Source organism: Rhinolophus ferrumequinum, chromosome 21, assembly GCF_004115265.2.
Source record: "Rhinolophus ferrumequinum isolate MPI-CBG mRhiFer1 chromosome 21, mRhiFer1_v1.p, whole genome shotgun sequence".
In the NCBI taxonomy this organism is placed as follows: domain Eukaryota; kingdom Metazoa; phylum Chordata; class Mammalia; order Chiroptera; family Rhinolophidae; genus Rhinolophus; species Rhinolophus ferrumequinum.
This window is the reverse complement of record NC_046304.1, coordinates 9409197-9427975: the sequence shown is the minus strand read 5'-3', so window position 1 is coordinate 9427975 and position 18779 is coordinate 9409197. Positions and strand designations below refer to the sequence as shown.

The 18779-nt window shown below is 47.9% G+C and overlaps 1 protein-coding gene across 11 annotated transcripts in view; it reads right to left on the bottom strand.

The window, feature by feature from the left end:
- The window catches only part of GAS7 (growth arrest specific 7), a 211305-nt gene that overhangs the window by 6199 nt on the left and 186327 nt on the right, over window positions 1-18779 (bottom strand). For all 11 annotated transcript variants that reach the window (XM_033089883.1, XM_033089884.1, XM_033089894.1 and 8 more), the window contains 5 exons: window positions 14160-14238; window positions 7767-7895; window positions 6671-6794; window positions 1812-1891; window positions 241-339 (listed from right to left, as the gene is read on the bottom strand). In XM_033089883.1, coding sequence (XP_032945774.1) covers window positions 241-339; window positions 1812-1891; window positions 6671-6794; window positions 7767-7895; window positions 14160-14238 — 511 coding nt within the window. The remainder of the gene's footprint in view (window positions 1-240; window positions 340-1811; window positions 1892-6670; window positions 6795-7766; window positions 7896-14159; window positions 14239-18779) is intronic.

Below are 18779 nucleotides of genomic sequence, written 5' to 3'. Positions count from 1 at the left end.
CTGATTTCTCCTCATGGTAACAGCTCATGTGTGTTGCATCTATTTCACGCATTTCAGATGGGTTCACCTGGACATCCAGGACAATCTATAATCCATCCCGAGAGGTCGCCCACAGGCCCAAGAACCTGCCCACTGCCCATCTTCACGACAGATTTATTTGTAGTGAACACTTAACCTGCCACGGTACAGTGGCAGTTGGCTCTCTTTGGCCTGGGGTATCCCCGGGGAAGGGGAACTCACGCTTTGGTTGAACATGTCCGTTTCATGCCGCAGCTGTGTGTACTGGCACAGATGCTGCCGGATCATCTCCACCCTCTCCACCTCCAGCCGCTCCAGCTCCTGCACAGGAGGAAAAGACCAGAGACCTCTGAGCATGTCCCCTCAACTCGGGGACCTTCTCACCAGACAGGTCTCAGACCACCCTATACGCACAACACAAGTTGCCACCTGCTTAGACCCGATCCCATCTGAGCCTCTGGGAAATGACAAAGAACTCACTCTGTATCTAGAGGTGCAGGTGAAGATAATGAGGACATAGCAGCTATTATTTCCTGAATCCTGTCCTGCAGGCCTGGTGGGTGCTAAGAGCTTTACACGTATTACTTAACTGTCCTTACAATAATTTTGAGACATAGGTTCTGTTCTTATCCGCTTTCCAAACAAGGGAATAAACCCAAAAAGGTAACGTCATTTTCCCAAAGCGCCATGGAATTATGGGAGGAGTGGGATTTGAACCAGGGTCTGTTGTGGTCTTCATCATGATTCTGCACCAGTGCAGCCCCAGCTCCAGTTCCCCAATGGGGTGGAGAAATGGGACACATGAGGGAGTGTCTGTGCCCCAAACTCCTGGGGCTTTGTTCCTGGGCCTCTGCTGGGCAATCTCTCTCCTCTGTCCACCCCTAGTGCTGAGAGACCAGGCCAGGGGAGGCGGGGGGTAGGGGGGATGAGTGGGGTGGCCCCTGTCAGAGGGAAGAGTGGAAAGGGTTTGTCCTTTGGTTTCTAGGTGGTGCTGCATCTTTGGAATTTAGGGGATCAGACTGTTATTCTGTGAGCAACTAGGTCACTGCCCAGGTGATTACCCAGAGAGGGGGCAAAGCAGGGGCCTTAATTAGGAGATTAACCAGGAGGAAAACCAGGTCACCGTTCTGTGCTGCATGGATGGGGGTGGTTTCAGGCAGTGGGACGATGCGATAAGCACCTGGCATGATGCCTCCTTTCTCATCTGGCCCAACAGCGCCAAGTACCAACTACATTTCACTGCAACAGGTACTGACTGAGGAGGAGATGCTGCCCCATTCACAAGAGAAACTCAGGAAGGCAAAAAGAGGGTCTCGTCTATTCCTCACACCCCTTGGTCATGGGCCTCCCCCGCCCCAATTCTTTCTACACAGCTCCCCAATCTCACCATTTATGCACCTTGCAAGGATCTCCTTTCTAGGACCTGTGACTCATCTGGGGGGTAGGAGGGTCACACTTCCTACAACTTGGCTATTTGTCCAAAAGGGGCCACTGTCTACTTGACTGAGGGCAACCTCAGTTGAACCTGATTCCTCAGGGGACAGCCAAGGAGGATATAGCAAGACTCACCCCTTGCCTGTGTTCATTCACACAGATAGGAAGTGCCAGAGCAAGGACTTAAATCAATAGAGACTAGCCCAGAGTCAAGGTCTTGACCCCAACACTAGAGCAGATCAAATGACCGTCTCTATAGTCACCTCCCCTCTAGGGCCTATATGCCTGCCTGCAATGATCCAGGGTGCCCTGAGCGCCAGTCCCTAGACTGACATACATACACATTTCTGAGCACTCACCAATGTGGTGGTCACCATCTCTTCAAACCACTTGGACTGGGCCTGGTTGTAGAGGTCCACACAGCGCATGAGGTCATCTCCTGGGAAAGACCAATACCACAATCACGTTCTGTCCTGTCCTCGCCATAGCTGCCCTCTCCCACGTGCACCCCACAGCCATGCGCTCTCCTCTCCTTGGGGTCATGGAGGCCATTGGAAAGAGGGTGGGAGGGGAAAACACAACAAAGAGAGGGGACAACGCAGCACCACAACAGACCAGCTTCAGAGTGCCCATCTGCACTTGACCCCAAACCCCAAGAATTCAGGATGGGGGTTTCTAAGTGTGTGTGTAGGGGGGGTGTGGGTGAGTGGTGGGTTACTCCTAGGACCTACAACCCTATCGTGAGTCCAAGAAATGCTTCCTCTCTAAAGACGGCCGTTTCATTTCACATTGGAGAGTCTTTCTTGGTTAAAACATGTCACAAGCAACCTGGTACTAGTTAAGAGTAAAAGAAGAAACATTTTCAAATTATGTCCGTGTGTGTGTGTGTTTATACACATGTGTTACTGAATACACATGTATTCTGAAACACAAAATAATGTGTCTGATGGTTTATGGCTCATCCATGTGTGGTAATGGTATGAAAACATGAACTAGAGCGTTACACACCAATATCAGGATAGCACTTCTGTTGGGAAACAGAGAAAGGATGGGTAGGAGGAAATGAGCTCTTTTTATAGCATTTTATTTCATAAGAAAGAGATCTGGAACAAACATTAACTATTCCATCTTGATGACTAGTACATTGCTTTCTGTAATCATATGTACGTTTGAAACATTTTGTAATTAGAAAGAAAACAAACTATAAAGTAATTGCAAACATTACTAAGGTACCAGCACCCCAGAATCCTGCTACACAGTCCACAGTTCCTAGAATAGCAGCCTGGGTATGCCCTGGGAGCTTGCTAGAAATGCAGATCTCAGGATGTGCCTGTTACCTGGTGAATCAGAAACTGCATTTGCACAAGATCCTCAGGTGATCCGTGGGCGCATTACAGAGAAGCACCTCTGGAACGCACCTCTTGGTCTAAATGTAGGTTAGATCATCACACAGTTCCAGAGAGCATCATGGTCTTTGCTCTTGGCGGAAAAAACTCATGAGCCAACCAAAGCTAACTGATTTACTCTTTAAATCTAGTAATTGGAGTAGATTCAAAGGTATTCCTATAACATCACCTTGTTCATATGTATTCTCATATGAAAGTGGAAGAAAACATGACCCAGGGCCTAAACAGTAGCCCCTTTCCCCCTGAACCACACCACTGGCTAGGAGACGACCCTTGAGTAACAGACCCCAAATCAAGGCCTTCGTTCATTTTGTTCTTGGTTCCAGGCCAAGGACTGGACCCAACTGGACTGGAACTGGAGGGAAGAAAGTTGATACTTCCCTACAAATGCATGCTCACCAAGACCCTGTGCCTAACCCAGGATGGACTTAGCATGTTGTCCTATAAAGATACAACCAACATAAAATTCCCAAAGCCCTATTTGTCAATCCTGATTTTGAGGACATGCTTTGGTAAGTTCCACAACATCAGGAAATAGGGTAGGTGAAGGAAGGTGTGTCTTCTCTCTGTAGCGCAAGGGTTTGAAATCGAACCCTTCTGAACAGTACATGGATTCTGGAACCAGAATACCTGGGCTGTCACACCAGCACCACTGTTTACTAGCCATGCAATCTTGAACAAGTCAATGAACCTGCCTGCACTTCAGTTTCCTCATCTGTACGACGGGGATAATAATGGTACCTTCAGAGTCATGGTGCAGATTAAATACATCAAAATATGTAAAGTGCTTGGAACGGACACTGACCCAGAATCAGCAAACTGAAACATGAGCTACAGTGATGAGGATGATGAGACAAAATAAAGTCAAGCCGTGTGAGGATCCAGCTGCCCTCCCTTCCAGCAGTCCTGGAGAAGATAATGGAGGGGGAGGAAAGGGAGCAGAAGGAAAGAAAAGATGGCATGTTTGGGGTAATAGGGCTGTCCAGCAAAATGGCGACAAGTAAAGTTTTTGGAATGAGAGAAGAAAGAATTCTGGGCCACACACTCCATTAACCTAGGCCTTGGGGATGTTTCTCATCCTCTTTGCAATCAGTTTCCTCACCTGTAAAAGGGTATTAAAAAAATATACCTCCTGGGCAGCCGGTTGGCTTAGTTAGTTAGAGCGCAGTGCTCATAACACCAACATCGCTGGTTCGATTCCCACATGGGCCAGTGAGCTGCACCCTCCACAACTAGAGTGAAAACAATGGCTTGACTTGGAGCTGAGCTGCAACCTCTACAACTAGGGTGAAAACAATGACTTGACTTGGAGCTGAGCTGCAACCTCCACAACTAGAGTGAAAACAATGGCTTGACTTGAAGCTGAGCTGCAACCTCCACAACTAGATTGGAAACGACTTGACTTAGAGCTGATGGGTCCTAGAAAAACACACTGTTCCCAGTAAAACAAAACAAAACAACCTCCCTACAGGAAGACTATGAAGATTAAGAGAGAGACTGCTCTAAGGCACGTATGTAGCCTGGTGCCTGGCACACAGAAAAGTGGTATTTTTTAGAGTTGGGTCTAAGGACTAGTCATTTTCATCACAAATAATTCCAAGCTATAGGGATAAGAAACTCTATTATCTGATGACTGCAACAAAGCGAGAAACAAACAGCAAGATTAGAAAACAACAGTATAAAATCTGAACTCATGAAAAGATTTTATTTTAAATTTGGCTCAAAGATGAAATCAAATCACAAATAACAAAATATCTACAATATGAGAATGAAAACCCTGCAAATCAGAACTTAGGGAATATGGTTAAGGCAGGGGTGTGAGGAAAAATAAGTGTCTTGTTTTAACTTTTTTTTTTAACCTGAGGCCAAAAAAAAAAAAAAAGGAAAGGAAAAAAGTGATTTAAAAAGGTCTTTCTAAGTCTGTCAGTCACAAAACCTAGACTCATAAGGGAAAAGATCACTATACAAAAAAATAACAAGAAACAAGCCCCAAAAAGCCCCACCAAAAGGCAAAAGAACCAAATTAAAAGATAAACAACAACCTAGGAAAAATATCTGCAACTCAAAGACAAAACAATATTTTTCCTAACACATAAATAATCCCTATTAATCAATCAATAAAACGACCAGCCACTAGAAAATGGGGAAAGTATATGCATTATTCAGTCCACAGAAAAAAAATCACAGATGACTTGTAAGTCTATTTTTAAAATGCTCAAGTTCAATAAAAAAAAAGTAAATTAAATTAACAACAAGATAATTATTTTTCACCAGAGAGCTATAATGTCACAAGTTAATAACACACACAGCGTTGACAAGAATTTAGGGAACAGGCATTTATCACTGTTACTGGTGGGCACAGCTCTCTGGAAAGCAGTTTGGAAATATCAATCAAAATGTAGATTTAGTCTCACACACAGACACATTTATAAAGACATAGCATTGTTGGCATTGCCAAATACTCCGAAACAATCTGAAAGTCCTACAAAAATCAATTAGGGAAACGATGAAATAAATTTGGATAACAATCATATACTTGGAAACTCTTCAGTCATTAAAAAAGTCTGATGGACATGAATAGATGGATGATTGAATGTATTGGTAATGGAATGTAGCTATCTCTGTGAGTTATCAATTAAAATACAAGTTCAGAACAGAGAGTGCAACATGATCTAATGTGTATACATTTAAATATAAATATTTAAAAGCTTTAAAAAAAATTAAAACACTAGGAAGTATTGACAGTGATTATATCTGGCAAATTAAGATTTTATATCCTTATGTGCTGATTAAAAATTTTTCCCAAGATATTGATTTTGCAATATAATTTTATTTAATAATTTAATAAATTAAATGAATTTAAATATGCCTCTCCTTGACCTGTTTTCCTTCCCACTTCCAATAAGTATATTATGCCTTCTGTTTCTGGATCCAGTCATTTATCACTGTGTGTTATAAGATCTTTATATCAAACGTTGTGTTTAAATTCTATTATTTTGTTACTGACTTATATTTATAACATGTTATTTCAAAATGTCCGTATGGTGGCTACTTCATTCTATAATGAATTGATTGTACCAGGTTCATCAGAAGTTGAGGTGAAAGGGACCTACAGACCATCTTAATCCTACAGTACACATTTCAATCCCAGAATGCAATATGTATTATCCTTGCATGCAGTGAAACTGGTTTTTTTTTTTTTAAATATTTGGTTTTTTACTATTAGGTTGGTGCAAAAGTAATTGCGGTTTTTGCAGCTGTTTTTAACCTTTTAAACTGCAATTACTTTTGCACCAACCTAATAGTTCTAACTGGCTTTTCTCCTCCTTCTTTGGGCATTAGCTAATTTTTACCACTAGGTGGAAGCAGAAACCAACTCACTGGAGGCATCTTTCAGGGAGAATCTGACAGATGGTTATTTCATGGAACAAAATGTCAGCCTCTGGCTGGGGCAGGAACCCATCAACAAAGGAGAATCTCTGGAGTATCAGCCCCTGGGTGGGTGGGGTTTGCACTTCTCTGAGGGCTCTACACAGGGCCAGGACCCCTGAATTCCGGGTGCATGGAGGACTTACCACCTGCTGGTCAGAGAGCCAGGGCCTGGGCAGGAAAGAGCCCTCGCTGGGGAGCATGGGAGAAGCCCAGTCCCCACCATGGCCTGGAGACAGCTTAGCCTGCTCTCTGCCCCACAGCCCCACCCGCCAGCCTTACCATGGGCGATGCACCTTCCTGGTACCTCATCCCCCAGCCCTCTCCTTGCTGTGTTCCCTTCCCCAGGTGAGGACAGGTGGGCAATGGTTCCCCGCACTCACCAGCCTGTGTGGACTTCCTCCTCGCCTTTTTGATGTCCTCCTCTGTCTTGTTGCTCAGCTTGATCTCCAGCTGCTGGGTCTTCATCTCCAGGTCTCTCTGCCGTTCCGTGAGGGCTTTCCGGGCCTGGGGGCCAAGGACACGGAGAAGCTGTTCACAGGGCTCAGAGCGACGAGGGCCCCACGGGTCACGTGGCCCAGCCTTCCCCTTTCTAGGTAAGAGTCCTTTCATTTCTGTTTTTGTGGATGATGCCACCATGGCTCCGAGAGGAGAAGCAGCTAGACTAGCATTCCTCAGCGGAGGCTGCAGCACATCTTCGCATCCTCACCTCTTTCAGCTGCATCCTGAACTGGCCTACAGCAAGCCTCTCAGACCACATTTTCATTGGGACATGTGCACGTACTGAGGGCCAGGCAGTCCTAAAATCAGTCTTTCCAGGATGCAAGGAACATCAGGTCATGTATGTCACCTGGCACCAGTGCTTAGCAGATGGCAGCACCAGTCACACCTCTCTAGTGTAGGACAGTCCCTTTGGTGGCAGTTTGGTGGTGGCAGTTTGGTGGTGGCAGCTGGCAGGTACCTGCAGCTGTACGTGCCCCCTTCTCCTAAACCCTTCCTACGGCACTGGAGTCAGGCCATGGGGAGAGCTCTCTTCCCTCCAGGGCTGGCCATCAGCTCCCACCAAGCTCAGACCTCTCAGGCCTCTGGCAGGGCAGTGATTCAGTCAGGAAGGAATCTGCCAGGCAAGGCCCACACAAAGGGGTCTTCTGTGGACAGATAGCACATCCAGGCTCCGTGTCTCACAAAAGCATGGGTGTACCTCGTGTCATGTGCCTAATGGAGCCCACTACATCTCCCACAGCAGGTGTACCCTATAGAGCCTCATCCCACTGGCCCTCCGAGCAGTGGTCCAAGCTCCATGGGGAAGTAGCTCCTATCTGCCCTTTGGCTGCGGAGACAGGTAGGTCCCTCAGGTGTGGGCTGGAGTCCCTCCACCCACCCATCCCGCCCTGGCACACACAGCCCCTGCTAGTTCATAGCCCACCCTCTTCCAGCGGCCCCCACCTCCCGCCCACCTGGCATTCTGGGCCCCCCCACCTTCTCCACTGCGGCGTAGCGGCTGGCGAGTTGCTTGCGGAGGTCGGCGATGTGGTGGTCACACTTTTTCATATCTTTCTTGAAGTTCTCACGGAAGTTCATCAGGGGCTTCTCTACCTCGCTGTGAAGCTGTCAAGGAGAGTTGGGGGGGGACACACTGAGGACCCCAGGGCATCAGCTGCAAGCAAGTGGAGGAGAGAGGGGGCATTCTCCCACCTCTTCATGGAAGGATGCGGCCTGAGACGGTGGCCTGGCCCCTCTCACAGGAAGGGTAGAAACGAGTGGCTGCTTGTCAGGTTGTGGTTTAGGAAATCACGCCAGGCCCCAGCATTCACACCGGAGGTTGGACGGGTTAGAGTCTGGAGCTTTCCAAGTCCTTTGTCAGCTACCTCCTTCCTCCTCGAAGCTCCCACGGCTTCTTGGAGGGTTCTGCTTGGGTGTCCATCTCCCTTACTTTCCAAACTGGGAGCTTTCTGGGGGCAGAAACCAAGCCACCATCTCTGTCTGTAAGCCCTTGGCACACAAAGGCCGTGTGGATGCTAACTAGGTGACCTCAGCTCGATTCTATTTATTGAATATCTGCTATGTGCTGGGTGCAGAGATTACGAAGGTGATCTGGACATGGTCCAAAGCTCAAGGAATCTGTGGTGGGAACCACCTGCAGTGTGGTGGGAACTTCCAGGGTCCCTCTGGTGGGCTGTGCTCCGGGGGGTTCTCACCTCACTGGCCTGCAGAGACTGGTACACTTCCCATCCCACCACAGGGAACCAGCCTCATAATACGCGCGCCAGAGACAGAGTTTTGCTCTGAGAGGAGCTGGGTGACCTTGTGTTTCCCAGCTTTTTTCCCTTTCCTTCTATTCCTTCCCTCTTTCCCATTCCACTCCCTTTTGAGGAACTTTTACTTGAAACTTTTTTTGGTTTGGTGTGAACACGAGATGTATTTGATAAGAAACCAGATCAATGTGGACCTGTTGTGGTCAAAGCCAGTGGGCAGCCTAGAGCCCCCTTGACTCAGCCTCCTATGCCCTCCTGACTTGGCCTTCCGGGACTCCACCAACATGGCTTTCCTGGGTGCTTTGGCCTCTACCTGTCCCAGAAGTGCCTCTGGGAAGGAAGCACAGCTGAAGTTCCCTGGACAGATGACCCCACACCCACCCACTTGGGGATCCTGTGACTTCTCTCGTCTTCCTCCTCACCAGGCTCTCGTGACCTGATCTTTTCTCTGGAAACCTGGAGGACTTAGGTGTTCCTAGTTCTACACAATCAACTACACATGACTGTGAGTTCCAAGAGGGCAGGAGCCGTGCTGGCTTGGCCACCAAGTAGTCCGCAGTACCTGGCTGGAGCGAGTGCGGACCAAGTGCCCTTTCCCTACTGGGGAGAATGACAAAATCTTCAATGTCTGATGCGCTGGGTGACAAAACAAGTTTTGTTGTTGGATGACCTTTAAGGCTTAACAGGGAGTGGGCCATCCAAATGCCCCTCTGCTTCTTATGTTAGTCGTAAATGTCTGTTATTTTTCTGGGCCCGTGAAAGTCTCCTTGTATAGGTAAACACCCCCATCTGGTGGCAGTTTGTCAGATGCTACAAACTTGAGAGCTACGGAGGGCAGGCAAACCCCTTTCCCCCTCTCCCACACAGATGAGGTGTTTGCTGGGGAGACGGAGCTGCATAACTTAGCTGCCTGGGCATGTATGAGAGTTAACTCACTCTGCCTGTTGACTCAGTAACTCTGGGGTCTCTTTCTGAGGACCTGGAAAGAGAGTTGATCTCTAGACTTTAAGGTGCCCAGGAGGGGCTTTTCAACATTCCAGGGACTCAGCCCCAGGCTCTGTAAGCCTGCCAACACACCAAAATGCTTTCCCCAAATTCCAAATGGCATTCTGGAAATACAGTGCTACTCACTGTCAGGGGTGATTCAATCCTATGGATTCACCCTCTGTACTTTTAAAAAACATAAAAGTTTTTAAAAAAACTTTTATGTTTTTTAAAAGTGTTAGAAAACATAATTTTAAGTACTTTTAAAAAACATAATTTCTTTTCTTTAAAAAAAAAGTTAACTGGGTATCTTTTTGTACTAATTGTTAACTTTTAAGTATTTATGTTTAACGGGAAGTCGGACGTCCTTCCAGAAGCTTATCCTCATGAACTCTTGAGCTGGTCTGTCTTGGGTGGGACAGACTGTTGGAGCCATTTAGTTTGCCTTTTTGGAACTGTGGCACGCTTGGCCTCTTCCTCCTTTCACCTCACACATCAGAAAAGAATTAAAGAGTCATCTGAAGAGGAAATTTCAGGGACTACCTGGTCCAGTGCTTTTCGAAGAGTGGGTTGCTAAGAGCTGTGAAATCAGTTTAGGACCAAAAAGATGGTTCAGGAGGACCGGCTTTCTGATGGGACTAGACCAGACACGAGGGAAATATCAGAGTGCGTTTTAGGCAGAAAGGTTAAGTACTGTTTCATGAAATGTGTGTGTTGGCTATGGACGTGCACGTGTATCTATATGTGGACATTGGGTGTGGATACCTGTGTGTCCTGGGTAGCCACATAAAATGTATTACTGCACGCTGCAGTCAAATTTCAAATGGAAGCTCAGAGGTGCTAGTGACTTGCCTAAGGTCAGAAAGCTTGTTACTGATAACACGGAAGTAAAACTCATGTCTCCTGACTCCCACGCTCTCCCCAAAAATCTTCTGACTGGAGGAACACATGGCCTCTAACTGCATGATTAGATTTTTCTCCCATTGGAAAGAATTTTTCTATTCTCCCTTCTTCAGCTAGAGCCAGGTATAACTTCCTTTGTACGAGTACATAGCAATCTTACTTCTTTTTAGCAGCCTGTTGCTATTAACAATGGCTTGAGCGAGTAGACGAGAAAAGCCTGAAAGATGGCCATAACAAAATTGCATTTCTTAAAGAGCCCTGACACAGAAGAGTAGAATTTCAATGAGCCTTTTAGAGGAGAGGTTAAAATGGGTTTCATGCATATGGAACCATGTTATCCACAGTGAATAAATCCTTGGAGCCCCTTTCTTTTCAAAGAATAGCCTTACAACCACTAGGCTGCTACTGCGATTGCCTGAGGCCACCAAAACTGACAACAGGCTGGAAGCAGCAGAGGTTCTAATAAAACAAAACAAAACAAAACAAAACCAAAAAAAACCACCAACCTGTTTTACATGACATTCCTATGCCTTCCATTAGCTGAATGGTGAAGTCAGCCCTGACTTAAAACTTCATGTCCATTTGGAGGGCCAGCTGCACCATCCTGGACAGCCTCTTAGAGAGGGCAGAGTGCTCCTCAAAACAGGGTTTTATGGTTTAAATGCCACCAGTCTGCCTGGGGAAAAGGTCTGGGGGTCAAGTCTCCACTTCATTCAGTCCTCTCCATTGCTTCCTCTGTAGCTGAGCCCTCTAGGCCATGAGACCATAGGCTATGATTTAACCTCTCTGCCCCTTTCCATTTGTCAAATGGAGAAGCTGTCTTGTAGGGTGGTTGATAAAATCAAGTGAGATGACTTACATCCTGTACGTCACCATCTAGAACATTTATATGACTGTGATATAATAACAAATACATACTTTGGGTTTTGTCCGTGGCTTCTGGCTAGAGCTCCTAAAACCTTTGTAATTTCCTAAGCGATAAACGTGCTAGAAGCATCTTTTGTTTTAATATTTGGTCGTTGACCCCAGTTCCTGTCACAGAGCTCCTAAATCCCTGGGCATTTCCTGGGTGACTGGAGTGCCTTTTGTTTGAATGAGGTGACTCTTGGTGGGCTCCTGAATAGCTTAGGGATGGGGGCAGGTCCCCGCAAAGACCAAACCATGATTTGAAGCTTGGAACTTTCAGCCCCGCTCCTCCACCTCTGGGGAGGAAAGAGGGCCTGGCTACTGAGTAAATAATGGATCCTGTCTACGTGATGAAACCTCCATAAAAATTGTAAACGACAGCGTTCGGAGAGCTTCCAGGTTGGTGAACACATCCATGTGCCAGGAAGGTCATGCACCCCAGCGCCATAGGGACAGAGCTCTGGGGCTCAGGACCTTTCCAGACCTTGCCCTGTGTATCCCTTCATCTGTGTCATCCATCGTATCCTTTAATAGATAACAAACCCGCAAACCTAAGTGTTTCCTGAGTTCTGTGAGTCATTCTTACAAATTATCAAACCTGAGAAAGGGGGCTGTGAGAACCCCCAATTTATTTGTAGCTAAGTCAACAGAAAGGTAGGTAACCTGGGGACCCACTACTCGCCACCGGCATCTGAAGTGGGGGGCAATCTTGTGGGGCTGAGCCCTTTACTTGTGGGGTCTGTGCTAACTCCAGGCTGTTAGTGTCACAATTGAATTATACTGCAGGACACCCAGCTGGTGTCAGAATTGATCAGTGTGGGGAAAACTGTTTGGTGGCCAGAAGTGTTGGTGCAGGAGTAATAGTGAAAGGAAATAGTAGAGGAAAAGAGAGCACTGGAGCGTGTTGTGTCACCTGGGTACTCTATAAACTATCTAGAACCAAGGGTGCTACTGATGGAAGGCAAATGCCATCAGGATTCCTGGGGATCCAGCAGGAGCCTTCAGGGGCTCATGCAGATGGGGCTCCCAGCCCCACCCATCACAATGGTGGCTTTCCCATTCATCTCACCCGTCATGGAGGTTTCTACCTGGCAGAGGACAGAGCTGCTGGGGGCTAGGATGGAAGGGAGACCCCGAAGGTACTCTACCCATGATCTGCAGCTTAAAAGTAACTTGCTGCTCTGTATGTGAGGCAGAAAAGAGCCTAACTCAGAGCTTCTCTACCAGAGCTTGAGTGGCAATTTCCTTGGGAAGTGCTTGGCATAAGTGGTTAGTGTGCTATTTGTGAGCCAGGAATTCTCACTCACACCTCTCTGGGTATCACCTCACTCTTTGGGCACTAACATCCCTTAGAAGTGGGGAGATGGTAATAGCACTGTGCCTTCCTTCCATCCCAGCTCCTTATAAAGCTCCTTCACGTGTCTCAGCCATTGAGGTCATTCATTCTGCCTTCTGCGTACAGGGGATCGTAATGAGGGGGTGTGGGGAGGCCTGGTACAAAGCCAGACTCCTGTCCTCCAACAGAGCACATCCCGTGGGGACCCCAAAGCCCAGCTTTGCAAGTGCCATGGGGGAAAGTACTAGAAAAGAGACAGGACCTGTGAGCATTGAGTGTGGAAGCCCCAGGGAGGAGCAGCCATCTTTTGGGGGGATACTACCTGCAAACAGTAAAGGAGGTAGTGTGCCCCCTAATTTAAAAACGGGGGCTTGGAGAGGTTAAGCACTTTGTCCGAGTGCCCGCTCAGGCTGTCGTGTCTGGTTGGTGATGGCGGGAGGGTGGAGGGAAGAGTGCGGGTACCCGGAAGCAAAGGTCACTGGGAATGGAGCCGCTCTCGGGGGTGTCTCTTCCTTAAAAGGCAAGCATGCTAGTGGGTAGCTCCACATCCTGCACACTTTGGTGTGAATTATTTCACTTAGCTACCTGGTTTGTTTTTCCCCTGAAAAGTAGCTAAGAGCCTGAGGGAATTTGGAGATATGAGCCAGGGAGTAGGGAAGGGTCATTTGGAAACACGGAGAAATCTTGAGAGAAAACAGGCCTGAAAAGAGTAGGTGGCCAAGAGGAGATAGTCAGAGGGTCCCATGCATGCATTACTTCAGAAAATATTTACTAATCATCTCCCATGCACCAGGCACCACCCTGAGTGCCGAGGGCAGAGTGAACAGGACAGAAGCATCACTGTCCTCAAAGCCATGGTGCTAGAGTCTGGAGAACCAAATGAAAGAAGGGTCAGTTACCCAGTCTGAAATTTTGTAACAAAGCAAAACAAATCTCTCTTTGGCATAGTCTAGTCTCTCCTGAAACCAAGCAGCAGCAGAACATGAAGTACGTGCTTTCAAAAGCCCAGCAACGTGATGGCAGGTTTTCATCACTCACAAGCCCACCTGAGGAGCTGCGGGGGAATCCACCCTCATCTCACAGAGGTATGCTGGGGCAGCGTGTATTGGCTCACCAGAGCCGACTGCTAAATTTGTAGGAATTTTGTGAGCTGGTTGCTAAAGACAGCCAGTATTAAAAATTAACTGATCTAAATTTTCAATTCATACATGATGTTAAAAACAAGCGTAGTAAATACTCAGCATGCATCACTTCCTAACTACATTTTGCTAACATCCATGCTCTTGGTGGATATTTCTGGTTATTGATACTATTGTATCGGTGTGGTGGAAACATTGTCCAATAGTGTGCTACTGTGCATAGATTCCTGACTCTTGAAATTTACATCACAGCAATTGGCCAACACTATACATTGGGGAGACAGCTGTTCCACATTTAACAGCACACCTTGTTTAAGACCAACCCAGACAGGCCGTGGGGTGGGGTTACCTTGGCGGAGAACTTGAGATGAACTTCTGCCTCATCTGCAAGGCTCTTCTTCACCTGTGCCCATGCTTCTCCCAGGGAGCTGCAACACGAAGGAGAATGTCAGACTTGGAGACAGCCACAGCGACATTATGTCTGACACCACCGCCCTTCCTGAGGCGGGACAGTGGCTCTCAACCCTGAGTCTTGGGGACGCACAGAATACCCGAGACCTTGGGTTTGGATGAGGCAGAGGCCAGGCACAAAGCAAACTTGAGCATTGCATTTCAACCCATGGGCCAGATGAGCCCTCCCAAACCGAGCTGAGTGAACAGACTGTAGCAGACAGCCGAGGAGCTAGGGAAATACCCAGAAATGCAGGACTGGGGAGATGCAAGGAAGGCGGGATGCAGCTGCAGCAAGGGCCGAGGTACCTGGCCAACCGCTCTCCCCTTGTCTTCCCATCACCCCTCCCTGGTTTGTTGTCAAGGGGCACAAACGCCTGCCGGTAAATCATGGAGAGGGGACAGGTGCCTTCTTGGGGAACAGCCTTCTCAAATGGAAAGTACCACACAGCTCTGTTTGCAGGCAAACCTCCAACAGCCTGATGTTGGGGGTTGGGCGGGGGGCAAAGGAGGACCATTTGGGTCTAGGGGCCTCCTAGGGACACCCACACAGCAGAGAAGGCTCTCGCAAGAGTGTGGCCCTCCACTGGTGCTGATTCTGGATTGTGAGCCCTAGTGTTGCACACAGCTTGCTAGAAAATGGTAGTCCTCTTAGCTCAATCACTTTCACTGCAAGATGCTTCAAGCAGAAACTATCTCCTGAAGTCCCCAGGACTTTGGAATGTAGGCCCCCAGGCCATACTGTTGTTATTTACAACTCTTTAACTTTGCCAACATCCCAAATGATCCCCCTGAGACCTTGTTCCAGACCACTCCACCCTGAATGTTCAGTTGACTTCATTTCATCAAAAAGCCACTTCCTCCGGAGAATTCATTAAACTCCAGTGGCAAAAGCTGATTAAAAGATAGCATGCTGTGAGGCTTCTGAGTCTCAAGCAGAGAAGCCAGCAGTTGAGAATTACCCAACAGAACAGAACGGATCCCTTTGATCACAGTCCAGGCCTGTCTGGTTGTGGTGCTGGCTCAGGCTGAGGTGGGTGTTTATGGGAAATGACTGACAGATTTTATCTAGGAGTCTGGAAGCAAAGAAAGTTCCCCTCGGGTGATCCCGGCTGGGGAGCCCACCAGAGAAGAGATGGAGTGATAAACGGGGCAACCCAGGCTGCTGACGTTTGTCTCGGCCTCAAGGGTCTGAGTTCCAGGGAACTGTGCTGTGGCAGCTCTGGATGGCCTGGCTCATCACCTGTTTTGGCAGGTGGGTAGGATGTCCAGGACAGGGGAAGGAGGGGGTGGAAGCAGACATGATCGTCATATGGATATGGGAACAGGTCCAGAAACAGACTCACAGGAGCGGGTGATCGATGTGCAACAAGGATGCCAAATTATCTCAATGTAGGATGGACAGTCTTTTAACAGATGGTGCCGACATAACTGTACATCCATAGAGAACACAAGGAATCTTCACCTCGACTTCATGCCATACACAGATTATCTCAAGATGGGTCACAGACCTGAAGTGAAAGTCAATGCTATACACAGCATACAGAAACAGTCTTGGGAGGAGTGGGGACTTGATAAAAGGGTGATGGAGAGGGGTTCATCCCTGCAGCTGAGCTACATATGAGCCTGCAAAGATGAAATAAAAGCCCACAAGCCAAAAGGCCCCGGGTAGGACCGAGAATTTGCAAGTCCACTATCAGCAGTGCATGTGGTCATTAAGTGGCGCAGTGACTATTGTAGTGGCCTGGGAATGTCATCTGAGGGCTATTGGGAGGACAGAAGGAAGCAGGTACACACTCAGGACAATGTCCTCGGCCCCACCTCTAGGCTGGGCACTCACAGATGTGAGGTCATCAATCAACTAGCCTGCCTGAGCTAATGCAGCCTCCCTGCAAACCCTCCTGGCCCCGGCCCCGGCCTCCACTAGTCCAGTCCCCTTGGAGCCACAGGACAATTTAGAAAAAAGGCAATTTAGAAATTCTTTCATTTGAAGAGAGATTTTTTTTCATTTGGTAAGTTAATGAAAATAAATGAAATCTGAGATATATTTCTATTCCAATCTACAGTCTGAGGCATGCCAAATCAAAATGCATGTCACCGTCACAATTACCAACCAGAAAAGACCAAAATTCCATTTCGTCTCCACACAGGAGAGAACAATTGAAGGCAAAATAAATAACCTGATCCTGTTTATTTACCAATGTGCACATATCCTATGGAATCTAATTTGGACATAGCACTCGAGTTGCAAAAGCAGCTCAAGTCTCCCCATCAGCACCTTCCTGGGCTGCCCCAAATTTCTAGGCTCCAGCGCTGCACTTAGTTTCAAGGTGGACCGGGCTAATGTTGAAAGCTGTGTATAAACACAAAACGGCATTGCAGCACATTGTGAATAGGGGACCCATGTATTCATCCCCCGACATCCCAACAGTGCCTGCTGGAAGGAAGAGTGTGCGTGGGGTTCGTGTGTGCGTGCAATGGCAACAGGGCATGTGTTCGTGCCCGTGTTGGGGGTGAGCAGTGTTACGCGTGGATGTGAGTGTGTCGAGTTGCCCCGTGTTTGCAGGTATATGTGTGTACAGCTCGGTGGGACAAGCTCGGCTCGTTCTGCTGGGAGCATATGCTATGCATGTTGGCAGGACGGAGTGTCCTTGGCAGCAGCCTAGGCCGAGGAGTTGGAAGCAGGAAGACGCTGGGGCAGCACTGCAGTCACAAGGCATGGGGATACCTAGAAAAGCGCCCGGCCCAGGTGGGAGGGGTCACTCCTCCACGAGCCCCCTTCCTGCCCCGTCTCAGGCCCAGTGCATGGAGCAGAAGGGGGCCGGAGGTAACCTCATTTATGTCCGTGGAAGAAGACACTGGCCTTGCAGGGCCACCCTGTGGCCTGTGGCCAGCGGGTTGGTGAAAACCATTCAAAGGAGGCCTGTTGGCTGCACAGCAAGCCCATGCAGAGGCCTTAATCAAAGCCTCATTTGGTTGGCAAAGCCCTGTCCCCTGAGAAATGTCAAGCCATGCAGGCAGATCTGGACTTGTTTAACATCACAGCCCTCTGACAACCACAGCCATCCCACAACAGAATGTCTTCCTTCCTCTGGGGCTCACTTCTCCTCACAAGAGGGGTTCAGACAGTGCACTGGAGGGGGGTCGGACTAGACAGAGGACCTCGGGGACCTTCCAGCTCTAATTTCCGGAGCCTTTGCTTTTATTATAAAGGTGAAATTCACATAACATGAAATCAATCATTTGAATGAGAACAATCGAGTGGCATTTAGTACATTCACCATGTTGTGCAACCACCACTTCTATCTAGTTCTGAACTATTTTTATCACCCTGTTATGGACTGAATTGTTTGTATCCTGCCCAAATTCCTACGTTGAAGCCCTAACCCCCCAATGTGACTGTTATTTGGAGATGGGCCCTCTATAACAGTACTTAAGGTTAAATGAGGTCGTAAGGGTAGGGCCCCAATCCGAAAGGACTCGTGTCCTTATAAGGAGACTCTGGAGACCTTGCTCTCTCTATTTACCAAGGAAAGGAAAGGCCATGGCGAGAAGGAGGCTGCCTGCAATGCAAGAGGAGAGCTCTCACCAGACACCTACCCTGCTGGCACCTTGGACTCCCAGCCTCTAGAAATGTGAGAAATTTAACTGCTGTTGTTTCAGCCACCCCGTCTATGGTACTGTTATAGCAGCCCAAGTAGATGAATATGTACCCCCACCAAAAGAAACCTCATGCCCATTAAGCAGTTACCCCACCCCCCACCACCCAAATCCCTCTTTTCCTGCAACCCCAGGCTGCCACAAATCTTCATTGCGTCTCTACAGATTTATCTATTCTGGACATTTCACATAAATGGAATCATACAATATGCAACCTTTGTGTCTTGCTTCTTTCACTTCATCCACATAGTAGCATGGATCGGTACTTCATTCTTTTTCATGGATGAATAATATTCCATCACACATCCTCATATCCAATGTGGATGGAGCACAATTTCTGTACCCAGTCATCCCTTGATGGACATTTGGGTTGTTTCTACCTTTTGGCTATTGTGAATCGGGCCGCTCGGAACAATTGTGTACATTTATTTGAGTATCCGTTTTCAATTCCTTTGGGTATAAACCTATGTGTGGAATTGCTGGGTCATACAGTAATTCCATGTTTAGTTTTTTGAGGCACTGCCAAACTGCTTTCTACGGTAGCTGTACCATTGTACGTTCACACCAGCAGGCTGAAACTCTTTGTTAACAAGACAGAACAGAGATGGCTGCAGTCTTCCCTCCATTAGGGATCCTTCTGTGGCTGGCGGGGTGGGGCTCTCCCAGCCCAGGGCCCACACAAGGTCTGGAATGTCACAACTAGAGGGGTAGAGGAGCCTGGGCCTCGGGCCCATAGCAGAGAATTCTAAAGAAGGGGCCAGGTGCAGAATCCTCTCACACCGTCTCCTACCAGGCAGCCCTCAGAGAAAGGAGACTTGGAGTGGCTGTCTGAGGGCTGGTGCCCAGCTACCAGGGGACA